General features: G+C 41.4%; 5 protein-coding genes and 1 non-coding gene across 10 annotated transcripts; 3 read left to right on the top strand and 3 right to left on the bottom strand.

The window, feature by feature from the left end:
- Nucleotides 1–177: 177 nt before the first annotated feature.
- Nucleotides 178–9,185, top strand: gucy2cb (guanylate cyclase 2Cb). 2 transcript variants are annotated; one of them, XM_068649516.1, is made up of 27 exons: nucleotides 178–514; nucleotides 619–731; nucleotides 1,259–1,326; nucleotides 1,412–1,627; nucleotides 2,536–2,657; nucleotides 2,724–2,826; nucleotides 2,888–3,002; nucleotides 3,063–3,204; nucleotides 3,323–3,405; nucleotides 3,471–3,579; nucleotides 3,659–3,740; nucleotides 3,810–3,912; nucleotides 3,968–4,021; nucleotides 4,096–4,167; nucleotides 4,236–4,340; nucleotides 4,421–4,507; nucleotides 4,669–4,801; nucleotides 4,872–5,009; nucleotides 5,212–5,288; nucleotides 5,432–5,523; nucleotides 5,604–5,762; nucleotides 5,835–6,027; nucleotides 6,082–6,256; nucleotides 7,785–7,883; nucleotides 8,042–8,136; nucleotides 8,202–8,278; nucleotides 8,341–9,185. In XM_068649516.1, exons 1-27 carry the CDS (start codon nucleotides 319–321, stop codon nucleotides 8,528–8,530), a joined length of 3,198 nt encoding a protein of 1,065 aa, XP_068505617.1. In that variant the 5' UTR covers nucleotides 178–318; the 3' UTR covers nucleotides 8,531–9,185. The 2 variants fall into 2 exon arrangements, with proteins under 2 accessions (XP_068505617.1, XP_068505616.1); XM_068649515.1 differs by having other exon boundaries at nucleotides 2,888–3,204.
- On the bottom strand, nucleotides 8,644–15,422 carry kctd17 (potassium channel tetramerization domain containing 17). Of its 4 annotated transcripts, none has more exons than XM_049758171.2 (7): nucleotides 15,011–15,422; nucleotides 13,294–13,402; nucleotides 12,993–13,084; nucleotides 12,381–12,524; nucleotides 11,261–11,386; nucleotides 10,363–10,494; nucleotides 8,644–9,989 (listed from the first exon to the last, which is right to left on the bottom strand). In XM_049758171.2, the coding sequence occupies exons 1-6, from the start codon at nucleotides 15,338–15,340 to the stop codon at nucleotides 10,405–10,407; spliced, it is 891 nt and encodes a 296-aa protein (XP_049614128.1). In that variant the 5' UTR covers nucleotides 15,341–15,422; the 3' UTR covers nucleotides 8,644–9,989; nucleotides 10,363–10,404. The 4 variants fall into 4 exon arrangements, with proteins under 4 accessions (XP_049614128.1, XP_049614130.1, XP_049614127.1 ...); XM_049758173.2 differs by having other exon boundaries at nucleotides 12,429–12,524; nucleotides 15,011–15,421; XM_049758170.2 differs by having other exon boundaries at nucleotides 12,381–12,527; nucleotides 15,011–15,420.
- Nucleotides 15,423–15,870: 448 nt separating this feature from the next.
- plbd1b (phospholipase B domain containing 1b) lies at nucleotides 15,871–19,853 on the bottom strand. The gene is made up of 11 exons (XM_049758168.2): nucleotides 19,390–19,853; nucleotides 18,854–19,076; nucleotides 18,648–18,731; nucleotides 18,414–18,555; nucleotides 18,203–18,346; nucleotides 17,911–18,049; nucleotides 17,337–17,537; nucleotides 17,123–17,263; nucleotides 16,863–17,048; nucleotides 16,563–16,669; nucleotides 15,871–16,461 (listed from the first exon to the last, which is right to left on the bottom strand). Exons 1-11 carry the CDS (start codon nucleotides 19,454–19,456, stop codon nucleotides 16,285–16,287), a joined length of 1,611 nt encoding a protein of 536 aa, XP_049614125.1. The 5' UTR covers nucleotides 19,457–19,853; the 3' UTR covers nucleotides 15,871–16,284.
- Nucleotides 19,577–19,649, bottom strand: trnar-ccu (transfer RNA arginine (anticodon CCU)). Its single transcript has one exon. It is a non-coding gene; the product is annotated as a tRNA-Arg (tRNA).
- Nucleotides 19,854–19,951: 98 nt separating the features above from the next.
- On the top strand, nucleotides 19,952–21,929 carry cby1 (chibby 1, beta catenin antagonist). The gene is made up of 5 exons (XM_049758176.2): nucleotides 19,952–20,089; nucleotides 20,328–20,426; nucleotides 20,511–20,616; nucleotides 20,840–20,952; nucleotides 21,049–21,929. The coding sequence occupies exons 1-5, from the start codon at nucleotides 20,003–20,005 to the stop codon at nucleotides 21,115–21,117; spliced, it is 474 nt and encodes a 157-aa protein (XP_049614133.1). The 5' UTR covers nucleotides 19,952–20,002; the 3' UTR covers nucleotides 21,118–21,929.
- On the top strand, nucleotides 21,763–24,550 carry pdap1a (pdgfa associated protein 1a). The gene is made up of 6 exons (XM_049758175.2): nucleotides 21,763–21,928; nucleotides 22,432–22,514; nucleotides 22,590–22,661; nucleotides 22,740–22,864; nucleotides 23,267–23,418; nucleotides 23,541–24,550. The coding sequence occupies exons 1-6, from the start codon at nucleotides 21,916–21,918 to the stop codon at nucleotides 23,567–23,569; spliced, it is 474 nt and encodes a 157-aa protein (XP_049614132.1). The 5' UTR covers nucleotides 21,763–21,915; the 3' UTR covers nucleotides 23,570–24,550.
- The last annotated feature ends 73 nt before the right edge of the window (nucleotides 24,551–24,623 follow it).

Genomic DNA, 24,623 nt, shown 5'->3' with positions numbered 1-24,623 from the left:
TAACCACAGTGCTTCCACGCTTATCTCCGATGTGCCCCTGTTTGTGCTCATAATTTACGCAGACCTTGGCATGACAATAGACCAAGTTATATGGCCTTCTGCTGGTTGTATATTAACTAGTTGCTGCTTATAAAGTGGAGGTGAGAGACAGAGAAGTGTTTTTTTTTTTCCTCGAGACACACAAAAGCAGATGAAGAGGTCAGTTGCTGGATTTTCTATGCCTTTTCCTTTTTACAGTTTGTAGAACATACCAAAACTGAAGACCCAACTTCTTCATGGATTATTTTCTTCCAATCTAAGAGGCTAAATCCAGCGGAAATGGCTTCTTGGAGATGGTCCTTGTGGTTGTTCATTTTTGTGACTCTCATGGGATCACATCAAGGAATCAGACAGTGTTTAAGAGGCGTCTCCATGAGTGTGATCCTTCTGGATGATGACGAGTCTCCCTGGAGCTTAAAGTTTGTCGGGGGACAAATATTGAAGTCCTTGGCGTCCGAGTCGGTGCAAGAAAACAGTAAGAACCCATTTGAAATATATATTTACATATTCAACAATAAGACTGAGGAGCACAAATTCTATTTCCTCTTGTTTTCTCTTTTCCCACCCAACATATTAAAGACACTACATTCAATCTCACGGTGACTTTTGGTGGTTTCAACACAACCTACTATCGACAAAGAGGCTGCCACAGTAGCGCGTGTGAAGGAGTGGCCAAATTAAAAAACCTTATGGTGAGTACATCTGTACATAATCATATTAGTATTTTCTATTTAACAAATTCCAAGAGTAATTCTCTTTTATATATTTGTAGGGCACCTCAGATTTGATTCATTTATGAGTGTAACTATCTCTGATAATTTTATCATACCTCAGTTAGATAGTCTTGTCCGACTTAATCTCTGACGTAAGCAAACAGGAACTATACCCCAGTCGGAACATTGTAATCAGTCAATATAGTCCGCAAGTCAGATATGGAAGCATAAAAATGTCAAAAAAGCCTACTAGAACATTTGAACTTCATGTGGAGTTAATTAAAGTCCTTTTAAATAGTTTCAGTGCTGACATTTTGAAGAGGGTGTGCACACTTTTGCTACCACACGTTTTTACTTATACTCTCATTTTTTAATTGAGTAGATTAATAATGTTGGAAATGTTTTAAAATTATTTAGGTTACTTTGAACAGGGGTGTGTAGACTTTTGACATAAATTCAATGGAAATATTTGAAGCATATGAGGTGATCGTGTAATTTCTCCGCAGCATTCACATAGGCTGGGCTGTGCTGTGCTCGGCCCCACTTGCACATATGCCACTTACCCTTTGGTTGAGTAAGTGCATCTCCGAACATCTCACCAAGGATGTTCCTCATCTGTGTCCTAATTTTTATTGATACCCTCTTTCACTCTCTGTCAGTGCTGAGAAAGGTCTCAAATTAAGCACGCCCATCATCTCGGCTGGCAGCTTTGGACCCGCCTGTGACAACACGCTCAACCTGCAGCGCCTCCTGCCGCCTGCTCGCAAAATATCCGATTTTTTCGTCCACTTCTGGAAAGACAATAACGCAATCAAACCTGTGTGGGAGACAGCTTATGTGTATAAGTTACCCACACACACAGAGGATTGCTTTTGGTGAGAGACCACAAAGTATTTGGGATCTGTGCTTTGGAATATTTACGGTGTACCTCAGGGCTCTGTACTCAATCCTCTTTTAAAAGGAATCAGTCCTCAGTCAAAGTCAAAGTCTCCTTTATTGTCAATTACTCCGCATGTCAAGACACACAAAGCGATCGAAATTACGTTTCTCACTATCCCAGGGTAACAAGACAGAGTTCACAACGCACATACAAGTAAACAACACAGGAAAAATAAAACAAGAAGATGAACAATAAGAGTGATAGCACGCTAGCCGCTCCCGATGCACAGCAGAGTCCGGAAAGATGACAGTCAACCAGGCCACTGTGAACACGAGCACACAGCAGGCACGCACTGTCCGGTTCGTGGATCCTATCAGGCGAACGCAACCCATCTTGTCGTCCCGCGAACGAACGTACGCCAGTAGAATGGAAGGCACGGCTGGGCGAGGTGGGGTGGCCGCAAGCCTGGCCCGATGTCTCCGCGCTGGCCCCTCTTCCGCTGCCTCGCAGACCCGCTGCCGACGCATCCCAACAATGCTCCAGGACGGAGCAGTCCGAGCTCACGACGCAGTCCAACCGGGGGAGGAAGAGCAGGCCAGTCCGGCGTCGCTCCATGACGAAGCAGTCCGAGCGCCCTTAATCTCTCCGCACCAAAGTCCAGAACGCCATAAAACCCACTTCCGCCGATGTTGAGCAGAACATGCCCGCCGCACTAGTAGCACGACGTATCACACGAGACGAACATACACAAAACTGCCGGACAAACACTCAGTAAACACTCACAAAACACCGAACGGGACAGAGAGTGGCCGCTGCGTGTGCACGCGCCGCCATCTTAGAACCTAAGTTTTACAAAACTGATGTCCTGTAAAATGCATGATTGGAGTTATGTAATTTTCCCAGGTATATAAATGCACTGGAATCAGCCCCTCACATGTTTGCTCAGAAGGTGAAAAGAACGATGTTGCGCAAACCAGATGACCTCAAAACAGTCCTTTCTTCGCACACGAACCGGACAAGCAACTGTGAGTCTTCACTGGGACAAACAGAGTCACACTGACTTTAAAGAGATTGATCATTTCCATTTGCAGTATTCATCATGTGCGGCTCTGTGAAGGATATCGTGGAGATGAAGAATCTCTCAGCAGAAGCAGACAGCAATGAGATTCTCTTCATCCTAATCGATCTCTACAAGTCAGTACTTGGTCAATGTGCATGCATAGGCTGAATTTAAAATGAAAAATAATTTCCACAGTGATCAATACTACATCAACACTACGTCTCATTCAGCTATGAAGAATGTTCTGGTACTCACCATGCCCAACACCAGGAATTATACGATCAACTCGGACCTGAAAAGCAACAACACGGTAATTCCATTTCTTATTTGGAAATCAATCAAATCACAATCATTTGTCATTTTGAAACAGATGAACGACTACATGGCTGCATACCACGACGCGGTGATACTGGTCAGTCGGGTGATTCGGGAAATAATCGCAAAACCTCACTCGGGAGCTCATCAGATGCCTTACGTTACTGTGCAATACCTTCGGAACACCTCGTTTGATGGTAAACGACCCAATTTAATCGAATCATTCTTATGATGGACGGTAAAAGACGCCTGTCAATCATTTTCACTGACATGACAATTGGTTACCGTGGCAACATACTCTGTCCTCTTGTGCAGGCATCGCTGGGAATTATCGGCTGGACGAGCAGGGAGACAGAGATGTTAATCTCTCTGTCATTTACACCACTAATGATTACAAGGTATTGTTTTTTTTATTATCGGAAGATGTCGAAATCTATACATGAAACACATTCCCCCCCTACAGTATCGTACTTTATTCGAGTTTGACACGGAGCACAGCATGACCATGCTGCTTGACGACCATCCCTCCTTTGTCTGGGGGGAAAGACTTCCAAATTACAAGCCAGATGAAGGTAGGGTCAGTGGCTTTTATATTTGCACACTTTAAAAATTGAGCATACTATTTAAAATAGGAACTCGTTCTTCCTCCAGAGCCACCGTCGCTTGATACCGTCGTGGTGGTTTTGGGTGTGATTGTGGTGGTGGTGGTGGCCATTGCTTTCATCTTCTACAGGTTTATTTTGAATTATTTTAAAATTATTTGATCATTTATTGGTGTTGACCTGTAGATATTTGATTGCAGACAGAACAGGAGAGATCGTCTCCTGCGGTTGTCCATCTCCCACATCCCCTCTGATCTTGTCACGCTGCTGGAGGACAACACGCTCAATGAAGTCTATCTGAAGGTATGAAATAAAAAAAAATAAAAATGAAATTGTCCTTCACATTATCTCTTTTCAGATCGAAGAGAAAAAAAAGGATTTTAAGATCCGCCGTGCGCTCTATGATAAGAAGGTAGACGAACAAGCGAATTACTTCTTGTGTTTATGATATATTATTGATCGGAGGTGCCACTGCTCATTTCTCAGGTTGTCATCCTGAAGGAGCTCAATCACTCGGATGGGAACTTCAACGAGACACAAAAAGTGGAACTTCATGCGGTGAGGCACGCACAAGTGGATGTGCAAATTTTCTATTTTGAATAAAATCGACCCATTTTGATCTGCAGCTCCTGCAAATCGACTATTATAACCTCACCAAGTTCTACGGCACGGTGAAGTTTGATCAGGGCGTGTTTGGGGTCTTTGAGTATGGTGAACGAGGGTCGCTCAGGGTGTGTATGACAATATCAAACCTTAAATCTGAGTGTATTTAATTAAATAAGAACAAGCTTCTATTCTTCACTGCATCCAGTATGTGCTGAATGACAAGGTGTCTTATCCAGAGGAAACGTTCATGGACTGGGAGTTCAAGATCTCCGTCATGTATGACATCGTTAAGGTGACACACTGATGACAATTGAGCTTCATAAAAAAACAGCACGACTTTAGTCCAAATTAAAATGGTCATTTCAAGAGGCAACATTTTATTGCAATGCCATTTTCTCCCAGTAGAGGGCGCTTGAGTAGGCTTTTCCAATTTTCCAATGTGTTTCTGTGCAGGGTATGTCCTACCTCCATGCCAGTGACATCCAAGTGCATGGGCGCCTCAAGTCCACCAACTGCGTGGTGGACAACCGCATGGTGGTGAAGATCACAGATTTTGGCTGCAACTCTTTCCTCAAGCCCGGCAGAGGTAAAAATGCAATGCATCATTGAATTGATTGTCAGGCTATTTCGATGATCTCTTTTGTGTCTCCACTCAGACTTGTGGACGGCGCCTGAGCACTTGAGGAAACAGGGCACCTCACAGAAAGGAGATGTATACAGCTTCGCCATCATCGCTCAGGAGATCGTTTTGAGGAAATCAACCTTCTACACGGAATGCTGCTCTAACCGTGCAGGTGAATCACAAACATGTTTTTAATATTCATTTACTTTATTTAATTTGTTTATCCAATTATTATTATTATTATTATTATTATTATTATTTTATTATTTTAGTTTTTGTTTTGTTTTATATTTTCTTTTATATTACACAAACAATGCATTGTGTGTGTGTGTGTGTTTGTGTGTGTGTGTGTGTGTGTGTGTGTGTGTGCTCAGAAAAGTTATCCAGGGTCATCATGTCCTACTTCAGACCTGATCTGGACTTTGACACAGCTACAGAGAAAGAACTTGAGGTATGAGGCCGCTATTGCAAATTGTACCTTACACAAAAATTACATAATTATTGCAACATACATTTTAAAAGTAATATTAATACTATTTATTACCGGGTATCAACACTGTTTTTTTTTTCTTTGTCCTCAATATATTCTTCTAGGTATACATATTGATAAAAAGTTGTTGGGACGAGGATGCTGAAAAAAGGCCAGATTTCAAAAAGATTGAAAGTTGCTTGGGAAAAATCATCAGGTAATTGTCACGTTTGTTGCATTATTACATGATGATCAATGCTTTAATGTTATTTCTCTTTTTTTTTTATCCCCCGCTAGTAAAATACACAACAAAGACAACGAGAGCTACATGGACAACATGATACGTCGGTTGCAGATGTATTCCAAGAACCTGGAGCACCTGGTTGGAGAGAGAACGGCTCTTTATAAAATGGAGAGGGACCGGGCGGATTGCCTCAACTTTATGCTTCTTCCACGGTTTGTTCGGATCAAAGTTGACCTCAAAACGGCGGCTAAACAAGAACTTCTTCCCATGTTTTGTGTCTGCAGTACTGTGGTGAAGAGCTTGAAGGAGAGTGGGGTCGTGGAGCCGGAGCTGTACGACGAGGTGACTATTTATTTCAGCGACATCGTGGGCTTCACCACGCTATGCCAGTACAGCACGCCCATGGAGGTGGTGGACATGCTCAACGACATCTACAAGGGCTTTGACAGCATCTTGGACCACCACGATGTCTACAAGGTACAATTCTGCCTCATATTTTCTGGACCTGGAAATGATAGCTCTGATTTTCAGGTGGAAACAATCGGTGATGCCTACATGGTGGCTTCCGGACTTCCGAACCGGAATGGCAATAGACATGCGGTGGATATCTGCCGCATGGCCTTGGACATTTTGACCTTTATGGGTAACTTCCAGCTCAGACATCTGCCGGGCATCCCCGTGTGGATACGCATTGGCGTGCACTCAGGTAGACCAAATGCCACATTTTTAGATCTAAATTCCACAGTTAGCAGAAAATTAATAATTTAATTTAATTTAATTTACCGTATTTGCCGGTGTATTGGTCGACCTTTTTCGATCCAAAATCAACCGAAAAAAATCGACCTCGACTTATACACCGAGTCATAAAATTTAACTTCGTATTCATCGCTTCAAATGTGATGGTAACCAAGGCCGTTTCTCATGCATCTCATTGTGCGTTGCACTTAGAAAATTTGAACCGGGCGGCGTGCGCGAGTGCGCGGCCCGCTGGAAGTCCAATGAGGCGCCGCGATCTCCTCCGGGGTGCTTATAAACAGCCGATCCGCTCGGCGGGGGCTATTTTCGGCCACTTGGCGCGTGCGCACGGCCTCCCGGATGTGCCGGGCGGGTGCGCGAGCTCGCCGGCCGCTGGAAGTCCAATGAGGCGCCGCGATCTCCTCCGCGGTGCTTATAAAGTGCCGATCCGCTCGGCTTGGAGCTATTTCCGGCCTCCCGTTGGTGCCGGGCGGCGTGCGCGAGCTCGCCGGCCGCGATCTCCTCCACGGTGCTTATAAAGTGCCGATCCGCTCGGCTTGGAGCTATTTCCGGCCTCCCGTTGGTGCCGGGCGGCGTGCGCGAGCTCGCCGGCCACGATCTCCTCCGCGGTGCTTATAAAGTGCCGATCCGCTCGGCTTGGAGCTATTTCCGGCCTCCCGTTGGTGCCAGGCGGCGTGCGCGAGCTCGCCGGCCGCGATCTCCTCCGCGGTGCTTATAAAGTGCCGATCCGCTCGGCTTGGAGCTATTTCCGGCCTCCCGCTGGTGCCGGGCGGCGTGCGCGAGCTCGCCGGCCGCGATCTCCTCCGCGGTGCTTATAAACAGCCGCATGCGCACGGCCTCCCGGAATTTGAACACATTTCGTCAATAAATTTCGCATATTGAATTTTGAAGTTTAATATAATGCAACAATTGAGCTCGACTTACACAAAGGATATATCATAAAATCGTAAATTTCCGTCGAATTTTAAGGGGTCGACTTATACACCGAGTCGACCTGTACACCGGCAAATACGGTAATTTAATTTAATTTAATTTTTTATTTTATTTTATTTTATTTTATTTTATTTTATTTTATTATTACAGTGATCCCTCGCTACTTCGCGTTTCACTTATCGCGGCTTAACTACATCGCGTTTTTTTTTTCCAAATTAAAAAAACATTTAAAAGTCAAAATAAAACTTTTAAATTGAGGAAACGTGTCTAACCTTTAGGACAATGTAGTATTGCTCCAAATGTTCGTTTACATTCCTTTAGAAGTCCGTTTTCGCGTGTTAGCACGATTGCGAATTAGCATCTTTCCACTAACTCGTTAGCCTTCCCAGTACTTCTTGTTGGTGACCGTACTTCGCGGATTTCACTTATCACGGGTGGTTTTTGGAACAAATTATCTGCGATAAACGAGGGATTATTGTATTATTTATTTATTTATTTGATTATTTATGTATTATTTTTAATCTGTTCATTTATTTGTGTTTCAGGTCTGTGTGCAGCAGGTGTGGTCGGCGTAAAGATGCCCAGATATTGTTTATTCGGAGACACGGTCAACACAGCGTCTCGAATGGAGTCTACAGGCCACCGTGAGCAAGCACGCTCTTAAATGAGCAAACTGATTTATGTCGCCATTAACGCAGCGTGCCAGTCGGCTCCTGCCCTGTGACGTTTGTAATTATTTATGTGCAATTAGAGCATCCTCATGGTCGCGCTAATGAAATGATTGTGACATTTTGTACCGCAGCCCTGCGGATTCACGTCAGTCAGCCGACTATTAATATCCTAACCAGGACAGACTGCAAGTTTGAGTATGAGTACAGAGGTGAAACATATCTCAAGGTAATGGAGGAGCCTCATAAAAAAAGTTTACTTCTGGAGTAGGGCAACAATTTTTGTTTTCTCAGGGTAAAGGAACAGAGACAACATACTGGTTGACGGGTGAGACGGGTGCAGACTACGACCTCCCGACTCCACCCACAACGTATGCAAATCTTAAACCTGCAAAAAAAAATGGCAATTCGATATTAACCTTGACTTTCTTAGGGAGAACTTCCAGCGGCTTCAGCAGGACCTCGCCCACATGATCCTGGCATGTCTGGAGCGGCGTTCCAGAGGCTCTGTGCGCCGAAGGGGTCGTGGCCAGGACGCGGACAAGGGGCGAGGTTCTGAGGTGGAACCCCCAGAATATTTGCATCTGGCCACTGTGGATAACACCCTGAGCACCTTCCTCTAGGACCAACACTGGAGAAGACTTTTCAATATGTACGTACAAAATTGATTTAATATTTCCATATTGTTAGGTACCCATCCATATATATCATAAAATATAGTAAAATAAAACAACACTTAAAAAATAACAAAAGGAAGTTTTATTTTTTTTTTTAGAATAGTCATTCATGTACATAAAATACATTTTTTCAGAATGCTTCCAAAATCCCGAAAAGTTAGCGTGCCACTTTATTCTTTATGTTAAAGAGGAAGTTAAGACATTCGCAATCTTATTCATATTTTGACAAGTGGTAGCCTAAAAAAAAAAAATCCTCTTTAAGTACATTGAGGCAGCATACTCAATTAAATCCACTTTTGTTAATGTACAGAAATAATAATTTGCCCTTTAGAGGTTATACACATCAAATACAGCAGGAAGCATTTAACGTATGGTGTATAAATTGTGAGGTTGTCGCAAAGCACTCTCGCCATGCAAACAGAAAAGTAGGTTGAAAGGACTAAAATTTAACACGTGGCTGTGTTGTTCCAAACATACCAGCATATTTTGTGTCATATTTTTGTGCGGGTCAAGATTATTGAATCAGTCCAACATGACAACTATTGAGTATAGAAAAAAAAGTCAAACATAACCCTGATTTTTTTTTTTTTTTTTAAGGGGAGAGACATTCCAAAGAAAGCTTGATAATAAATAAGTCAAATATACAAAAGAATATAAAAAAAAATACGACTCTCTTGCAATCAAAACAAAACTTGGACTCGACAAGAGATTGCAATGTATGCGTGAAGTGAATTCTAAAATGCATATAAAAACATCCATGACCATTTTGACATGTCAGTTTTTTGCCGTTTGAACAAGGCACTGAATGTTAAAAAAATAGGTAAAGTCACCCAACAAAAATTGTCGTCTATACCACCGACGTGATTATCATCAGCTAAACATTTTATGCTAACATTAATCCCGCTACAAATGTCATTATAAGGATCTTATCGTTTTCAGAACATACATTACAAAAAAACGTAACATAAGGTGCAACTCCATGAAACGTTTCTAAACTAATTTTGTAATACTTATTTTTTACTGTTTTGCATTCCATCCTACATGATGTAATAATAACGATCATTTTGTAGTTAACTATAACTGCTTCGATGGGATTTCAATATATCGTATTGTAATTCGGGTTCACCAAAATCTTTGGTCATAAATGTACTAAGCTTCGCTACCCTTGTTTGCACCACAAAACCTATTTGCAAGGTCCCTGGAATATACTTTTGAGAATATTGCTGTACTGAACTAAAAATGTCTTGTTTCACTTCATCTTCTTAAATTGGTCAATAAAAATGCTACAAATCTATTTCCAGCAACCACACACACACATTCCATATACAGGATGTTGTTATGAGCCTAAATAAATAATTTAGGGCTCTTGTTACGTCTACATCCGGGAGCCGTGGATCTGGAAAAGCTGCGGAAGAAAAACAAAACAGTTAGCGACTCAATCCGCATTCGATGGCAGTGCATTTTCATTAGTTATCGTCTGGTTGCCATGACAGCGATGATGTTGAAAATGGGGACATACGTGATGGCTAAGAGAGCAAAAAACAAAATGTGTGTGCTCTTGTGTATGACTGTCTGGGAAGGACAACGTAACGTCAGAACTGCCGCACTCAAAGGTCAAGGATATTTCATGTCACAGCATCGGAAATTAGAAGCCGCTGATTGGCTGCACTGTTATCTCCAATGATGAAGACAGAAGACATCTTGATCTATTTTGAATTAAACCCGATGCAGTGGCATGAAACCCCAAGGTCACACACACACACACACCAGTTCCTCACCCTTTCCCCTGACTGGCTTTAGAACAAAGGAACATGACTCCCTCATTCTCTAAGCCACTCATTCGGTGTGGTTTCTCTCCCTCCCTCTTCTTCCTCCTCCTTCGCTGCTTCCTCCTCCTGCGGCTCCGTCGGCTGCGGTCAGCAGGAAGGACGAAGGGTGGGGAAAAAAAAAAAAAATGGATAGAAAATGGGGAAAAAAAAATGAATGCTGATGAGTGTCAGTGAGTAGGCAGATATATATTTACACTATATATCTTTTATGAACGAGAAGAGTTGAAAGGTCACTTGATGTGGATGAAGTGGATGACATTTGTAGGCGAGTGACATTTGAAGCTTTTTCAAAGCATGAATACACACACACACACACACACAAGCATAAACACTCAAAAATTTACAACCCAACTATGACACACTAACTCAAAATATTTCTCGTTCTATTATGGTCATGTTTATAACCGCACTTTGGTAAACACACTCACTGCCAGCCCAGTTAAAATGGATATAGCTGTCAATGGCAGTGAATGAGTTTAAAAAAAAAAAAAAAAAAAGACATATTTAGCTAGTCGGAATTTAAATTATATATTTTGTAGAAAATATATTTATTCAAAAAAATAGAATAAAATATGGCTATGTAATTGTATACACATTAAATGTTTACTATGATTTTATATAATAGTATCATTATTTTTTGCGTATTCACTATTTAGTTGTTCATTTGGAATGCATGAAAAAAATCCCAAAGAGCTTCAGTGGGATAAATTGTGGTCCACCCTACGCATAAATTCCTCAATCTATTTAAAACCCTCACATGAAGATAAACATCTGGGTTTTTTTTTTTGGAATCAAAAATTCTAAATTTCTGAATTTGTGCACATATGTGTGCCAAGGAGAATTTCACCTTTGTTTTGTGGCTTTGCTCTGTACCCAGTCCAGAACCAGGCGTGTGAAGCTCCTTGGAAACGACACACAGAAACTCGGCCTGATCTTCTGTTCCGTAGCTGTACGACGAGCCGATGTTCACCATCTAGACACACGCGCAGAAAGGAAAGATTTATCAGCAGGAAGTAAAGCTCATCGAGGAAGAAAAACACGTGAGTGAGGAGAGACTCTAGTTTTCATGCATGCTGGGTCAGGTCGGGGAGCGGACAGCCGGTTGTTGCACACTTAGCGGTGGACATTTATGTTAAAATTACAAACAATGTGTGCTAAGCAAAGCTGTATTGTGCGTATTTGAGCAAGGTGGCAAAGCAGGAAGGGGAGGGGCTAAATGTGATTGCTACCCTGATTGGTTGGAGAGAAGCCTGTGTGAAAAGATTGAAATAGGAACTGTTGTTTCCATCTTTGGTATGCTGTAACTTACTAGCGGACAAATTTAAACCAGTCTTGCCTTATTCCACAAACTTCTCCAGTGAAGCCGCAATGATTAATCGATGACTGGTCGATGATTGAATTAATCGATAATCATTCTTGATAATTGATTAATCGTTTTGAGACCGCGTTTAACTAAAAATTGTCCATCCTCAGAATTTTAGCCTCTCATAAAATATTTGCAAGTATTACTTTTTACTTTGAAAATATTATTCTCTTAAATGTTACGTATCAAACCAGTAAGTGAAACACAAATCATTTGTTTTGCATTTTCTGCACAGTCAGTTTGAAATATGTTGCCGTTCTTGAATAAACGAATGGAAATGAAAAATCTGATTCATCGATTGACAAAATAATAACCAACAGATTAATCGATTATTAATACAATCATTAGTTGCAGCCTACGCTCCAGTAAATTGCATTGCATCTCGAGAAATATAATAAATAAATGAAACCACAATTGTAAGGCTTCTTAACAGAGGCACTTGTGGCTTGGGAATGTGGTTGCTATCTGCATTCTCTGGCGTTTCACAAAGCAGAAGCTAATGGAAGTGCAGCGAGTAGGGCTCGGGTCAGGGGTCTTGGGGGGGGGGATGGGAGCGGGAGGGAGTCAAAGTTGAAGGGTCAGCAGCAGCGTGAGTCCAACCCACAGTCCAGAGTAGTCCAGTGCGGGGCTTTCTGCAGGCGCGCACGCTGACCTGCTCAAACTTCCAGCCGTCGGACATTGTGGAGACCATCTGGGTCAGCTCCTCCTCCTGGCATTGTAACACTCGATACACATGCTTAGGGGGAACCTGCTGATATAGTGGGGGGGGGATAAAGGACATGACAAATTAATTAATTTGAATAGTCACATGAAACAAAAAATGAACGCAAAGTGATAAGATCATCTTTAAAAGAGAAACTAATTGAATTGTCAGTAGATGGGCCTTTACTATTTTCAGATGAGTGTGCCGCATGTGACCCCCAGGCATGTGCAGTTAAGTGCAGTACAACACAACACAACACAACACAGGGAGAGAGTGGGAGTATGCTTAGGGATGGTGCTCTGATTATATAAGTGTAAGTGCAATCACCCTGAAAAAGAAAAAAAAAAAGAGAGAAACAGTGGCAGCAGCACACTCTTTACACAAAAAGCTCGAGGCAGTAACAAAAGATCTTGCCGGAGATACAAAGTGCTGTGATATCCATCACAAATAGAAGCATTGTAGATTAAAAAAAAGCTCTGACAAAAAAACCAACAACATCAATTTGTGTTTTACCTGCGTGGACTTGGTGTCCCTCTCTATGATGCGATCTTTGATGAGTTTTATAAGAGGAGTGATGTTGTAGAACTCAGCCTCCTCCAGGACTCCTAGAAACCAAAAAAGGAACATACAAGTTAGCTAAGTGTGTGCCACGGTAATGTGTTAAGTTTTTCACTTAAATAAATAAAAATAATGCTTAATTATTTGTTAATAAACAGTCATTAAGAAAAAATATTTTAAATAAATACATTTTAATACAAATAAAACAATTATTAGATGAGTCACTAATCGATTGTATTAGCGATAGCGTTGCCACCTTCTTCAGCTAGTTCCTTGTTGTAGACCAATTTGCCGTGTCGCAGGTAGTTGAGGATGGGTCCGAAGTAGGTGGGGTCTCTGTCAATCACGTAGGCTCCTGTCTCATCCTGTTCCATAAAACCCCCCACAAAATTAGCATTGCTGTCAACATTTGATTCAATGCCTTCTACAAACAAACGTAATTTATTGCTCTTCGGGCTTAGAAATTAGAAGTCACATGGAAAATAAGCAGTTTGAGAAGGACATGAAGCTATTAATAACACCCTCAAAAGAACTTTGAAGAGGACTGAAGATGAAGATGGCTAGAGAATAATCACATTAGTGTATTTTGGGAGTGTGGTGTGGGCAGAAGCTTCCTTGGTGCGTCAGTGTCTTGAAATAAAATGAGCTAGGGTGTCATTTTGGGGAAGGAAAACATTTAACGAGTCATCCCAAGTCCTTTAGTTATGATGTAATAGTCGTGTGTTCACAAATGTTTTTCACCTCGACTGCACTGTTAAGTAGATTACGACTCCCCGCAGAGGTTAAGTACACACAGCGTGAATTCTCCGATCGTGATTGGCTACTTGTCAAACGATATTATCAGCCTTTTTTCTTTTCCTCAGTCAACATTTGTCCTATTTGTTATATCGTCGCATAACACAGATGAAGCGAGTTTGGACTTGTAGCGGAATCCACATTGGCACCGTGACATGGGCAAATCACTTCCACATTTCAAACAGGGGCGGGAAATAGGGCAGAAACGTGCACAGACACGCCTTGGTTCCAAACAACCTGTGTAACCTGATGAAATATTTAATCAGTATCAAATACCAAACAGAATCCGAGCTTCATAAAGAGGATTATAATCTGCAATCCTGTTACACGTTGATCATGTCACATCATCCAACATTAACTGTGTGATTGGCTCGGATAGATATAATCCAGATTAGGGTGTTAAATTTGCCGTTAAAAAAATGTGTGGCACAAGCAAAATGAATCAATTCATATTTTGACCTTCAATAATATGAGACAGCGATATGATATGATTGTCGCATTGCATCCTCCTACTGATGTTCAGTGGCAAGTTTGAAGACGAGGCAATGAGCAGCACCATTAGACGACCACTTCAAGCATCCTCTCTTCCTATACTTATCAACACATCAAATTTTCATCCCATTTCGCTCCACATAGGATGCAAGTGGGATTTCGCAGCCCCTTGCAGAAGGAAATTGGCACGTGCTCCTCCATCTGACTCCAGCTACACTCACACCATGGAAGGATGCTGAGACACACACACACACACTTCACTATTCATGCCGAATATATTTTTTCAGCTCACTCACAATAGCAAGGAAATTAAGCATTTATTTGATATTCTACTAGTGCACTGAATTGTCTTACTAGTGAGGATATAAACTGGACTAGTAAATAAATGCTCATAAATAAAAGCCAATGATCGCATATTTAAATAGGACAAATGAGGACTTTCAGGAGGAAATTTTAATTTGAGTATACTCGTTGTAATAGGTTACTTACCCACATTAAAGGGACCATATATTAGAAACACCTCTCATTGCATTGTGTAGGTGTGCCTAATGAAGTGTCCCGGGAGTGTGACGGGAGGATCGGGTTCTATGACGCCGTACAAAACACGCATAATGGAGGTTTTTATATTTACTTTCGTCATAAAAAGAATGCTCGATTGTGGACCAGGGTTTCCTGGTTGGGCTCACCGTGTCCGAGTGCAGGTCTTGCTGTTGGCACAATCGGTACAGGAACGAAGTTTGTTCTTTGAGTAGCGTCTGCCTCGTCGTCAGGAACACGGTGCCACCGACGTTCAGCCGAACCCACTTCCCATTATTTCCTCCCCCGGGGTTGATGACCGCCGAACCGTTACTGACGCTATGCGACGTCTTCCCACCGGATTCGGTGGAGCTGGTCGGAGAGGAGGTCGCGGTCTCCCCTGCCTCGTTGTCTTTGTTATTGTTGTTGTTATTGTTGTTGATGTTGTGGTGGCATCCGTGGAGTGCGGGATCCCACTCGTCGTCCGCCGTGGTTGCCATTTGGGAAGGGGCCGCTTCTCCTTGCAGAGTGGAGCCCAGCGAGTTGGTTCCTCCGCGTTTTCTACGGGTTGCCAACCCGCAGCGGTTCTGGGCGTGGCCTGGAATGGCCCCGGTGCATTGTGGTCTTGGTAGTATTTCTTCTGACATTTGCTTCCAAATGCAATGGCGCTCTGTGCATTTAAGACCCTTCAATAGGGATTTAATTCGCCCTTTTACCTGGACCACTGTCGAGCAACCACCTATATTAACCCTCTTATGTTATCTGCAGCTCAGAATAAATATTTAGCTAATCTAAAACTCTTTAAAATATAAAAATATGCATATCCTGTATTGTACTTTGACACATGTACAGACTTTTTGAATATAAACATGGCTGTTCTATGATGCTTAACTATGTTGCTCAACTGGGTGTTCACTGTTTAGTATCTTGCTCAACGTAAGCAGGAAGTGAAAATGAAACCTGCAGACAAAACAATGGCGTTATGCAAACAAAGACAAAAATTCATTTCATGCGTGGGTCAGTGTGTTACTTCATTTCGGATTTGTCTGTATTATTTGTTTCATCCACAGGCATTGCCTTAACATTAAAAACTAAACAATATACGTACATTACATGTTAATGATTCTTTTATCACTTTTATTACTACATTTACATGTACTAATCTGCATAGAATCCACGTAGTTACGTCCTTTAGCATCAGCGCTACATGTCAAAATAGCCCTCCAGTGGTTAAACATTAACATTTGCGGGTGATGCTGGAGGAAAAGGTCAGCTACCCCCCCTCCTCCGGGGAATAACACTTTGCATCATATCCAAAGACCTGCAATCTGCAAACAGCCTGTGCCATGTCTCTTTGTGTCGAATGGCAATTAGCAAATGTTAGCATAAAAAAAATGACAAAACTATTCCAAACTAAATATTACAGAAGTGATGGTAGGTGCGTTTAGGGCCGCTGGAGAACGTGTTCCATTGTGACAAAAGAAAAGTTATACATGGGAGGAAGACCCTGGTGGGCGGTGATGTTAAAGGAGTGCCACGAGAATGGTCGAAGACCCCCTTGGGTTGTAGGGCCGTTTATTGCCTCTGCAACTAGCTGGAGAGCCATCTGGTAGTCAGTCACCTGTGTCATGCGACAGGAGTGAGAATTTTTTTTTACATGCACTCCCTCAAACGTCATTTTGAGTGAAATTACACAACCGATAGTTACAAAAACACATTCACCTTTGTGTCATAACAACCTCCGGGGCGTGGTCTCCTTAGGCGCAGGTCGTTACGGCAACAAATGGTTTTACACGGATGGCCCTTGGCATAATGATCTCTTTTGTAGTCTGAAATATAGTCAATATATGTATATAAAATAATGAAGATGTAAATCCACTATGTGTGCGGACAAAAGGAGTCAGCTATGTCCACGCCCACAACAACGCAAACTGCCCTTTCAAAAAAAAAAGGCTAACATGCCTTCGCACCGCTAATGGAAATATAACCCATTTTGTATTGATATTATATTTTAACACCTACTATTGTATCGCATGATGTGCTTGAGGGACCTGAGGTCATACACCTTAGCCTGGTCCCTGCGGAGAATTTTGGCTCTGGGACAAAGATCGTAGGAAAAGTCTTCTCCGTATCGCCTCCACATCACATCGTACCCACTCAGGTTGTAGATGTCAGCATGAAATGGAATGTTGTAGGATGGCCAGTAGCCTTAAAGAGTGAAGCAAATGTTATTTCTAAGATGACTTTGACTTGAGTCCTATAATTCAAAATGTACTCGTAACCTCCTCGTAAAGCTTGAGTCTGGTCAGTGTGCATAATTTTCCCGGGGATCTGCTCCACGACAGTCAGAGCTCCAGTCCTGATACTTTGCCTCAACGAAACCTTACTCAAGTCCACCACCATGTACTGGCTGTTATATGTACCTGTATTATGAGAAGAAATGTCACTTTGTTTCCAGCATAAACATTCTGAGCCTGATCACACTTTGCTTCTAACCGGAGTTGTATTTTGAGAAGATCTGCGCCCACTCATGGCCACTGTGCGCCAGGCTGTTGGCTAATCGCACTCTCTGCCAAGCCAGAAGGCTGTGAGGGCTGATCTGAGAAAACAGCGAGGCGTTGAAGATACCAATAGAGGTTTGAGTCAGTAGCAGGCCGCTACCGAGCAGGTAGAAGTCATCTAGAGATGAGAGGAAGCCTGCGGAATGAGGATGAAAATAATGTTCACATGGAGGCTGAGGTTACATACAATTGTTAACAACAAATTTCTTTGAAACATTTAATAAAAATCTGCTGGTCCAGACTTTTCATGCATTTTAGTTGAAGTTGTCATAAAGAAAAAAAGAAATCTCTTCATTGTAACACAGTGAAGTCACATCCTTCCCGTTCTAAAAATAGCACAAGTTGTATTCAAATAGCAACAGAGCCTGTAAGAGGATTTTTGTCTGCCCTGGGCTTTGACAAATCTTTGCTGATGAAATGACTTAGCCTGCTTTGACCTGCCTGTGAGGTCAAAACACGAGATATTGTGGCTCACATTTCATTCTTATATGTACAGTATTTTTCTCTACCAGGGTAGCTGCTGAATGACATTTTTCCAGTGGCTGAATGTGACGCCCTGAGGTCCCAATGTTTATAGATGCGCATGGTGGCTGCATAATTGTACCAACTGGAATGGCCCAAGAGCAGATTCTCAAAGCCAGATGTCACCTGGCACACAGAGAAGAGATGTTTGCATTTTTGTCCAATTCCCCCCCTGACTCAAAAAATAATTTTCAGTGTGAGGGGGAAATGAAGCTTCAAAATTGCTTCATGATTCATCAGTGCTCGCTCACAGCTTGGGCCAAGTGAGTCAAGCCTGACCTTTATAAGAGCCGTGCAGTGGCCCATTCCCGGCATCCTGAAAGCGGTGGGCCCAGTAGACTCGGGGCGAGGCGTCAGCGCAGGGACGAGATCTAAGAGGTCACCGACACCATTTAAAAACTGCATGGCAAATACAGACAGAGGCTGGGAAGGGAGGACAGAGAGGTGAGTACAATGACATGGTGATGATGAGAATATTTACAAAACACACTTCAATGTGTTTGACTTTGGCCCATTGTCCAGCTCCAGCGATTAAGCCGTCCAGTTGGGCTAGGATCAGTCCCAAATGTTTCCACAAAGGGTCACTAGTCTTCCTCAGGTTTACTTGCTCTCTGGCCCACTGGTCCTGTTTGCTGTGTAGAAGCCCGTAGGATTGCTTTGTGAGAAATGTAGTTTATTTTAAATACTAAGGGAGAAAACATTTCAGGAGATTTTAAATATTTACCTTAAGAACCTTTTCAAGGGATTCAGAACCCTCTCATCCTTTATTAGCTGGGGGTACATGTTGGAGTAATGGTTAAATATTTGTCTGCAATGAAAAAAAAAAAGGACAGTAAACTTGTATCAGTACATGTACATGATCACTTTGCAATTCCATTTGTTAAAAGTTTATTAAGGGTTACACCATAAAAAGAAGTCCCATCTTCTCACCCAGCGGTGAGGTAGCCTTCCAGGTAGCCAGCCAGGAAAAATGTCGTCTCATCTTCCTCTTGGACGTCTCCATAGCCAGCGCAGATCTCCAAGATGCCCCATCCAGTGAGTTGCAGGGTGTCATTGAAGTAACCATAAGCACTACCCTCTGTCTCCTTCACCCCCTCCTTCAGGATCACCCTTTTCTGGGCTGCATCCCAATACACGGTGGCCTCATTGAGGTCTGTCATTATAAGAGGATGCTTCAGGGTCACATGGTTGAGGTTGAATAACAGACATTATGGAACACATGTAATAACAGTGTCATCGGCATTAAATTATTTAAAGAACATGTTTCTGTGTTCTTCTTGATTGACCTGTCTTGCATGCTTCAATTTGTATTGGCAAATATGAAGGCTATAAAGAATATGCAAAATTAAATATATGCATTGTAATATTTGACAGAATTTTTTTGTGTAAACTATCGTTTTTCCAGGAGTATAATTAGGAGAATAATTTAGATTTGACTTGTTCTACCAACAAATTCTAATACTCACGCCAAGTGTGCACTGATGCAGCCAAAGTGTTCAACAGGATGCACAATTTGATGCCATGCTGCCCCATTTTTTGCTGATAAATTCCTGCTGTTGTCCCGTATTTCCCAAAGTAAATCTTCCTCGCGGAGTGGCCGTTGGAGAGTAACGATGATGAGTTAAATGGAAGGGAAAAAAAAGAAAAAGTATCCACCCCAGATGGGACTCGAACCCACAATCCCTGGCTTAGGAGGCCAGTGCCTTATCCATTAGGCCACTGGGGCCTACACGTTGCTCGGTTCTAATGTTTCTTTTATTCGTTTTGTTAAACGTCATTTCTGCCATGTTAATAGTAAAGTACATAAATGTTCATATACCAATATAATCGGAGAACATTTTGATTATACACAATAATGAAGCGGAAGCGAATCCCATCACTATGGTGATGCAAAGTCGAACGTTCCATTTTCTCGTCTTTACAGGGGCCCATCACTTTGGTTATCAAACCTAAACGTCACAGGATAACATACAAAGAGTGATGCATGCATATTAAATTTCTTGCCGTTCTAAAAATAGACTAAGAGTAGTGTACTGTTAGGCGTTCAATGTTTTTGTGACCAGATTGATGTGTTTTTGAATGGAACATTCGCACTTGCGCGGTACCGCTGCGCTGTTTAACATAGAAGTCGACAGCATTAGGGATTTCACTAAAGTCTGTATGGAGGTAATTATACATATATAAACTCAGTCAGTTATCTGCCACCACTAACCCATCTAACAAGTCAACAGTATCAATTAAAGGTCAGGTATGAGAAGTATCCTAGTAAGCGTGTAACAGTTAGCAACATAGCATCAGCTAGCCGCATAGCGTACTAACTACTTGGTAACCATAAACACGCGCTGGCGTGAAACGCATGTTTTGTATTTACATTTACGGTAATGTTCATCTCGATCTTATTTAGGATCTTAAAATGTCCCTGAAACTCCCTCGATTTGGGAAATCATTCAGTCCGAAGAAGATTCCTCCGCGGAAATCAGCATCGTTATCGAGCCTTCACACAGTAAGTTTATTCGCCTTCAAAATAATAAAAATATGGATTTGTGGAGAGTAAACTGATCTAAGAAACTAATGTCCTTTCTTTAAGTTGGATCGTTCCACACGGGAATTAGAGTTGGGCCTTGAATATGGACCTCCTTCAATGACCATTGGAGGACAGACGTTGAAATTTGAGGATGGACAATGGATAGCAGGTGATTACTAACAGTGTTGTTACATAAAAAAACGATGCAGAAAATATCACAATGTAGCTTCTTCTGTACTTGTTCTTGATTTAGAAGCCATCATCTTTCACATGCATCATGCAAACTCCACTTACGAAGGCGAATACAGATATTATCAGATCTTGTCAAACACCAGTGTGCTGCTGCAATTAAAAATGTTGACCCCCTCCATATATTATTACTGTCTGATCAGAATCAGGGGGAAATGTATCATTTCGAGAAGTCGAGCGACTTAAGAAGAAAAACTTGCAGCTGGAAGAGGAGAACAATACCCTGAAATTGAAGATAGAAATTCTTATTGACATGGTGAGAGCAGAGGTCTTGGTAACAAAAAGTTACTCTGTCTTCATGAATGTTATTCTTCTCAATTTCTTCTAATCCTCTGTATTCTTTTCTGTGTAGCTGACAGAATCGACGGTTGAGTACCACCTGATGGAGAAAGAAGTCGAGGACATAAAGTCTCAACATTAAAGAAATGAAAACGTGATGTAATGCCTTCCTCATAGGAAGTTTTTGCATAAAATGGTGTATTTTGTTCACTACATTATAGACAAAGATTTATGTGTGTATAAAAGTCAAGCCTGAGATTATTCGTATCCTAGTGGTATGATTAAATTTGGGCGTAACTCCATCTAGTCTATTTGCAACAATGATAGGCCTGCAGTCATATTTTGCAGATTTTTTTTAATCCTATTGTATATTCAATATTTATCTTTTGGGCAAATGTTTTTTTTAATTGATCCTTACATTAAAGTAAAAACTGTAACAATTAAAGTCACTGGATTTATTTTATTGGGGTAATTTAATAATTTGCCAATATATTAGCAGGATGACATGTTAAAAAAAAAAGGTAATCATAGTAAGCTTTGGTCACCAGATATTACGGAGGACTAAAGGTGCTGTAATTAAATAATTGTGTCATGAAATATTCATTTGAATGTTTATTTAATTTTGTGACTATTTATTTAATTATTTAATATTTAATTCGTAAATATGTATTTGTACTTATATATTATTTGTTCAAATTTGTAGCGTCTAACCCCGCCCAAGAGAGTTAGTACGTGAAGCTGATTGGCGGTCGGAGCTAGACGTCATCAGCCAGTGACTGCGCATGCACAGATTGCTGTGAGCGCTTTTTTTGCTTAGCGCTTTAGCTGACGGACGTCAAGTTCGAACTGTTTTAGCTGTGTTTTAACGGCGTGTCGTAGAAAACTTTACTTTTATCACTGGTATTTAGTTGCGTTGTTGTTGGTGACGTTATATTTCATCATGCCCAGAGGCGGTAAGTGTCACCGCTGAAGCGTCGTAAACAAGTTTAAGCTAACAGTAGTGTCGAGAGGTAGCTTTTACGCATGCTTAGCTTGTAGCATGCTAACCGAATTCTACGTAGGCTGTAATATTGGGTTTTGCGACCCAGGCAACATCACTAATCTGCATATTTTAGGATTATTAACCTAAATGTTTTAACCATGTTTATCGTGGTTGACAGTTTCACTTTTTTTTTTAAAGACTGCTATAGTCAAGTACTTTAATCAATGTTTTCTAATATGTGTACTCAGTTTTAACCTACTGTATGTGACGCAAGACTGTAATATTTGTGGATTTTTAGATGGTATTTTGGAAATTAATTAATTAACATAAATCCAGAAGTCACACATATGGAATTAATTGACAGCCGAAAATATAAGGCATTTTTTCCCGTAATTATAGTTTGTTTTATAACCGTAAAATTTATATTATTTAAAGCACAGTAATATTCTTGTATTTATTGTTATTGACATACAGGAAAAAAGGGCCATAAGGGCAGAGGAAAGCAGTTCAGCAATCCAGAGGAGATTGACCGACAAATGAAAGCCCAGAGAGAGCTGGTAAATAAATCAATTTATTTTTCAATCATCAATCGTCTCAGTCTGATGCACTAATGTGTCCCCTCCCTCTAACAGGAAGCAAATGATGGTGTCGCGAAAGAGAGCGGTTCAGAATCCGAGGAGAGTAGCAGCGAGGAAGAGTCTGAGGTCAACATCATTGCTGTTATTTTAGTTGACTGCCAGCTTTCATCAGAGTAATGCGAACATGTTTGTTTGTGCATACAGCATAAGAAGAGGAGTGGCGTGGAGGGACTTATAGAAATTGAGAATCCAAACCGCATTTCTCAGAAAAGCAAGAAAGTGACTGAAGTAGATGTCGAAGCTCCTCGAGAGCTGTCTCGCAGAGAGAGGTGGGTCTTTCATGAAAGATGACCTTGCATGTCACAGTAATGTCATAGTAACAATGAACAAAAATGCAAATAATTGACACACCTTTTAAAAATGTATAATGTAGCACCACTTTTTTCCTCAATCATTGAGTTGACCAATTTGTGCAGTCGAGTAGAAGCTCCTCCCTTCACTTCCGCATAGCTCTTTAGCAAGGCTCCATAAGTTGATGCCAAAGCCCTCCTTTTTAAAAGAACCATCTAGCGCCATCTTGTGGCACTTAATGGAATTCAAGAAATATCATGAGTATTAAATGGTAGCTGGACTGCGTTGATGGCAATAAGCTCACTCTTTAAAAACTACATGTTGCCATATTCCTGGTTCGTAACCTCAAAATGACTTTTTGATGTTGTGGTGTCCGCCAGGGAGGAGATCGAGAAGCAGAAGTCTAAGGAACGATACATGAAGCTTCATCTTGAGGGGAAGACTGACCAGGCAAAAGCTGACCTGGCCAGACTTGCGATTATTAAGAAACAGAGAGAGGACGCTGCCAGGAAGAGAGACGAACTCAGGAAAGGTGAGGCCACTTTGCACAACCTCCTGGCAGGAACTCATGAATCCAACATTGTAAATGCTGGATTCTTAGACTTACTGGATTTCCCATTTTAAAATGTCATATCTCTTGTTTGCTCATTAAAGATGCAGAGGACACCAAAGCAAAGCGTTAGGCACCTCCTCAACAACTTCAACATGCACATCGGTCTCAGAGGGACAGACAGAGGCAAGGGAACACATTTGAGTAACGTCAGGACATGATATGGCTGCCCCCGAGCTCCATCCAGGTTCTTGGCGTAACAACAGCAAAGAGGCCGACGTGCTCCCCAGAGCCAAAAAAAAAAAAAAAACCCAGGTGAAATCATCAAGGGATGAAGACAAATGTAACATTTGGGATCCCCCCCCTGCGTGGGTTTTCTCAGTGTCACTCTTTACTCTTCTTCCGCCATCTTAATGTTGCTAATCATTTTCATTCCTTTTCCCATTTTTACAAAATTTTGTCGGGACTCACAACAGCAAGGAGTCGACACCGGGAGGCCTTAGGTGCTTTAACTTTTCTTTCCGCCTGATTCGTTATTGTTGGATAGTTAGAGAATTGCACGAAATTTGGAATAATAATTTTCATTTCCTCAACACATGAGTTAATGAAGTGGACATTTCTTGTAATGCCTCAAAGCAGAAGGACTATTACTTGAACTACCTTTTTGTTGTAATAGATAAACACCGTCTTTGGAAGCCTTGCGTCAAAGTGGCCTTGGTGCGGTTATACTGGGATCCTCTCGTTTCTTTTGTTGTACCTCAACTCAACACCCTCATTGTTTACAAAAGACCACCTCATCTGTGATTATAGTTATCTTTTTTACAGCATTCCATTTCAAAACAGAACTTCCGTCTTTTGTATCTTCTAAATTCGACCAGCAAAAAAAATCTAATATTGTTTACAAAACACAAATTGGATGCTGATTTAAAATCCAGCCTGTCCCTGAGCAGGTATTAGGCTTCAATAATAATAGTCACACGTTCGTATAAAAGAACCAAACCGCCAACTGTTTTTAGGGAAAAGGAAAACAAATTGCAGCATAGAAATGAATCCCTCAACTTTTCCTTCTTGTAGTTGAAGTCATTTAATAAAGAAATTGATTCATAAATTGAAATTTGTTTTGTATCAATGCCCCATGTGTTGATTCAATCAGATTTTTCATATATATTATTTTTTTCCTTTATAGT

The sequence above is a fragment of the Syngnathus scovelli genome, chromosome 21 (genome assembly GCF_024217435.2).
Source record: "Syngnathus scovelli strain Florida chromosome 21, RoL_Ssco_1.2, whole genome shotgun sequence".
Classification (NCBI taxonomy): Eukaryota; Metazoa; Chordata; class Actinopteri; order Syngnathiformes; family Syngnathidae; genus Syngnathus; species Syngnathus scovelli.
This window is presented reverse-complemented; position numbering and strand designations above follow the sequence as displayed.

Coding starts and splice junctions, on each gene's coding strand:
- plbd1b (XM_049758168.2), bottom strand. CDS start 19,456: ATGGGGCAGCATGGCATCAAATTGTGCATCCTGTTGAACACTTTGGCT. Junction 17,538..17,910: donor GTCATTCAGCAGCTACCCTG/GTAGAGAAAAAT, acceptor CTCATTCCGCAG/GCTTCCTCTCATCTCTAGAT. Junction 16,462..16,562: donor GAGGTTGTTATGACACAAAG/GTGAATGTGTTT, acceptor CGCATGACACAG/GTGACTGACTACCAGATGGC.
- cby1 (XM_049758176.2), top strand. CDS start 20,003: ATGGAACATTCGCACTTGCGCGGTACCGCTGCGCTGTTTAACATAGAA. Junction 20,427..20,510: donor CGTTATCGAGCCTTCACACA/GTAAGTTTATTC, acceptor CCTTTCTTTAAG/TTGGATCGTTCCACACGGGA. Junction 20,617..20,839: donor GGATGGACAATGGATAGCAG/GTGATTACTAAC, acceptor CTGTCTGATCAG/AATCAGGGGGAAATGTATCA.
- pdap1a (XM_049758175.2), top strand. Junction 22,662..22,739: donor GCAGCGAGGAAGAGTCTGAG/GTCAACATCATT, acceptor TTGTGCATACAG/CATAAGAAGAGGAGTGGCGT. Junction 22,865..23,266: donor GAGCTGTCTCGCAGAGAGAG/GTGGGTCTTTCA, acceptor GGTGTCCGCCAG/GGAGGAGATCGAGAAGCAGA.
- kctd17 (XM_049758170.2), bottom strand. CDS start 15,340: ATGGCAACCACGGCGGACGACGAGTGGGATCCCGCACTCCACGGATGC. Junction 12,528..12,992: donor GGGACACCAAGTCCACGCAG/GTAAAACACAAA, acceptor CCACTATATCAG/CAGGTTCCCCCTAAGCATGT. Junction 11,387..12,380: donor GCACTGGACTACTCTGGACT/GTGGGTTGGACT, acceptor GCGTGTGTCTAG/ATGGTGAACATCGGCTCGTC.
- gucy2cb (XM_068649515.1), top strand. CDS start 319: ATGGCTTCTTGGAGATGGTCCTTGTGGTTGTTCATTTTTGTGACTCTC. Junction 4,802..4,871: donor TTTCCTCAAGCCCGGCAGAG/GTAAAAATGCAA, acceptor GTCTCCACTCAG/ACTTGTGGACGGCGCCTGAG. Junction 6,028..6,081: donor ACCACCACGATGTCTACAAG/GTACAATTCTGC, acceptor TCTGATTTTCAG/GTGGAAACAATCGGTGATGC.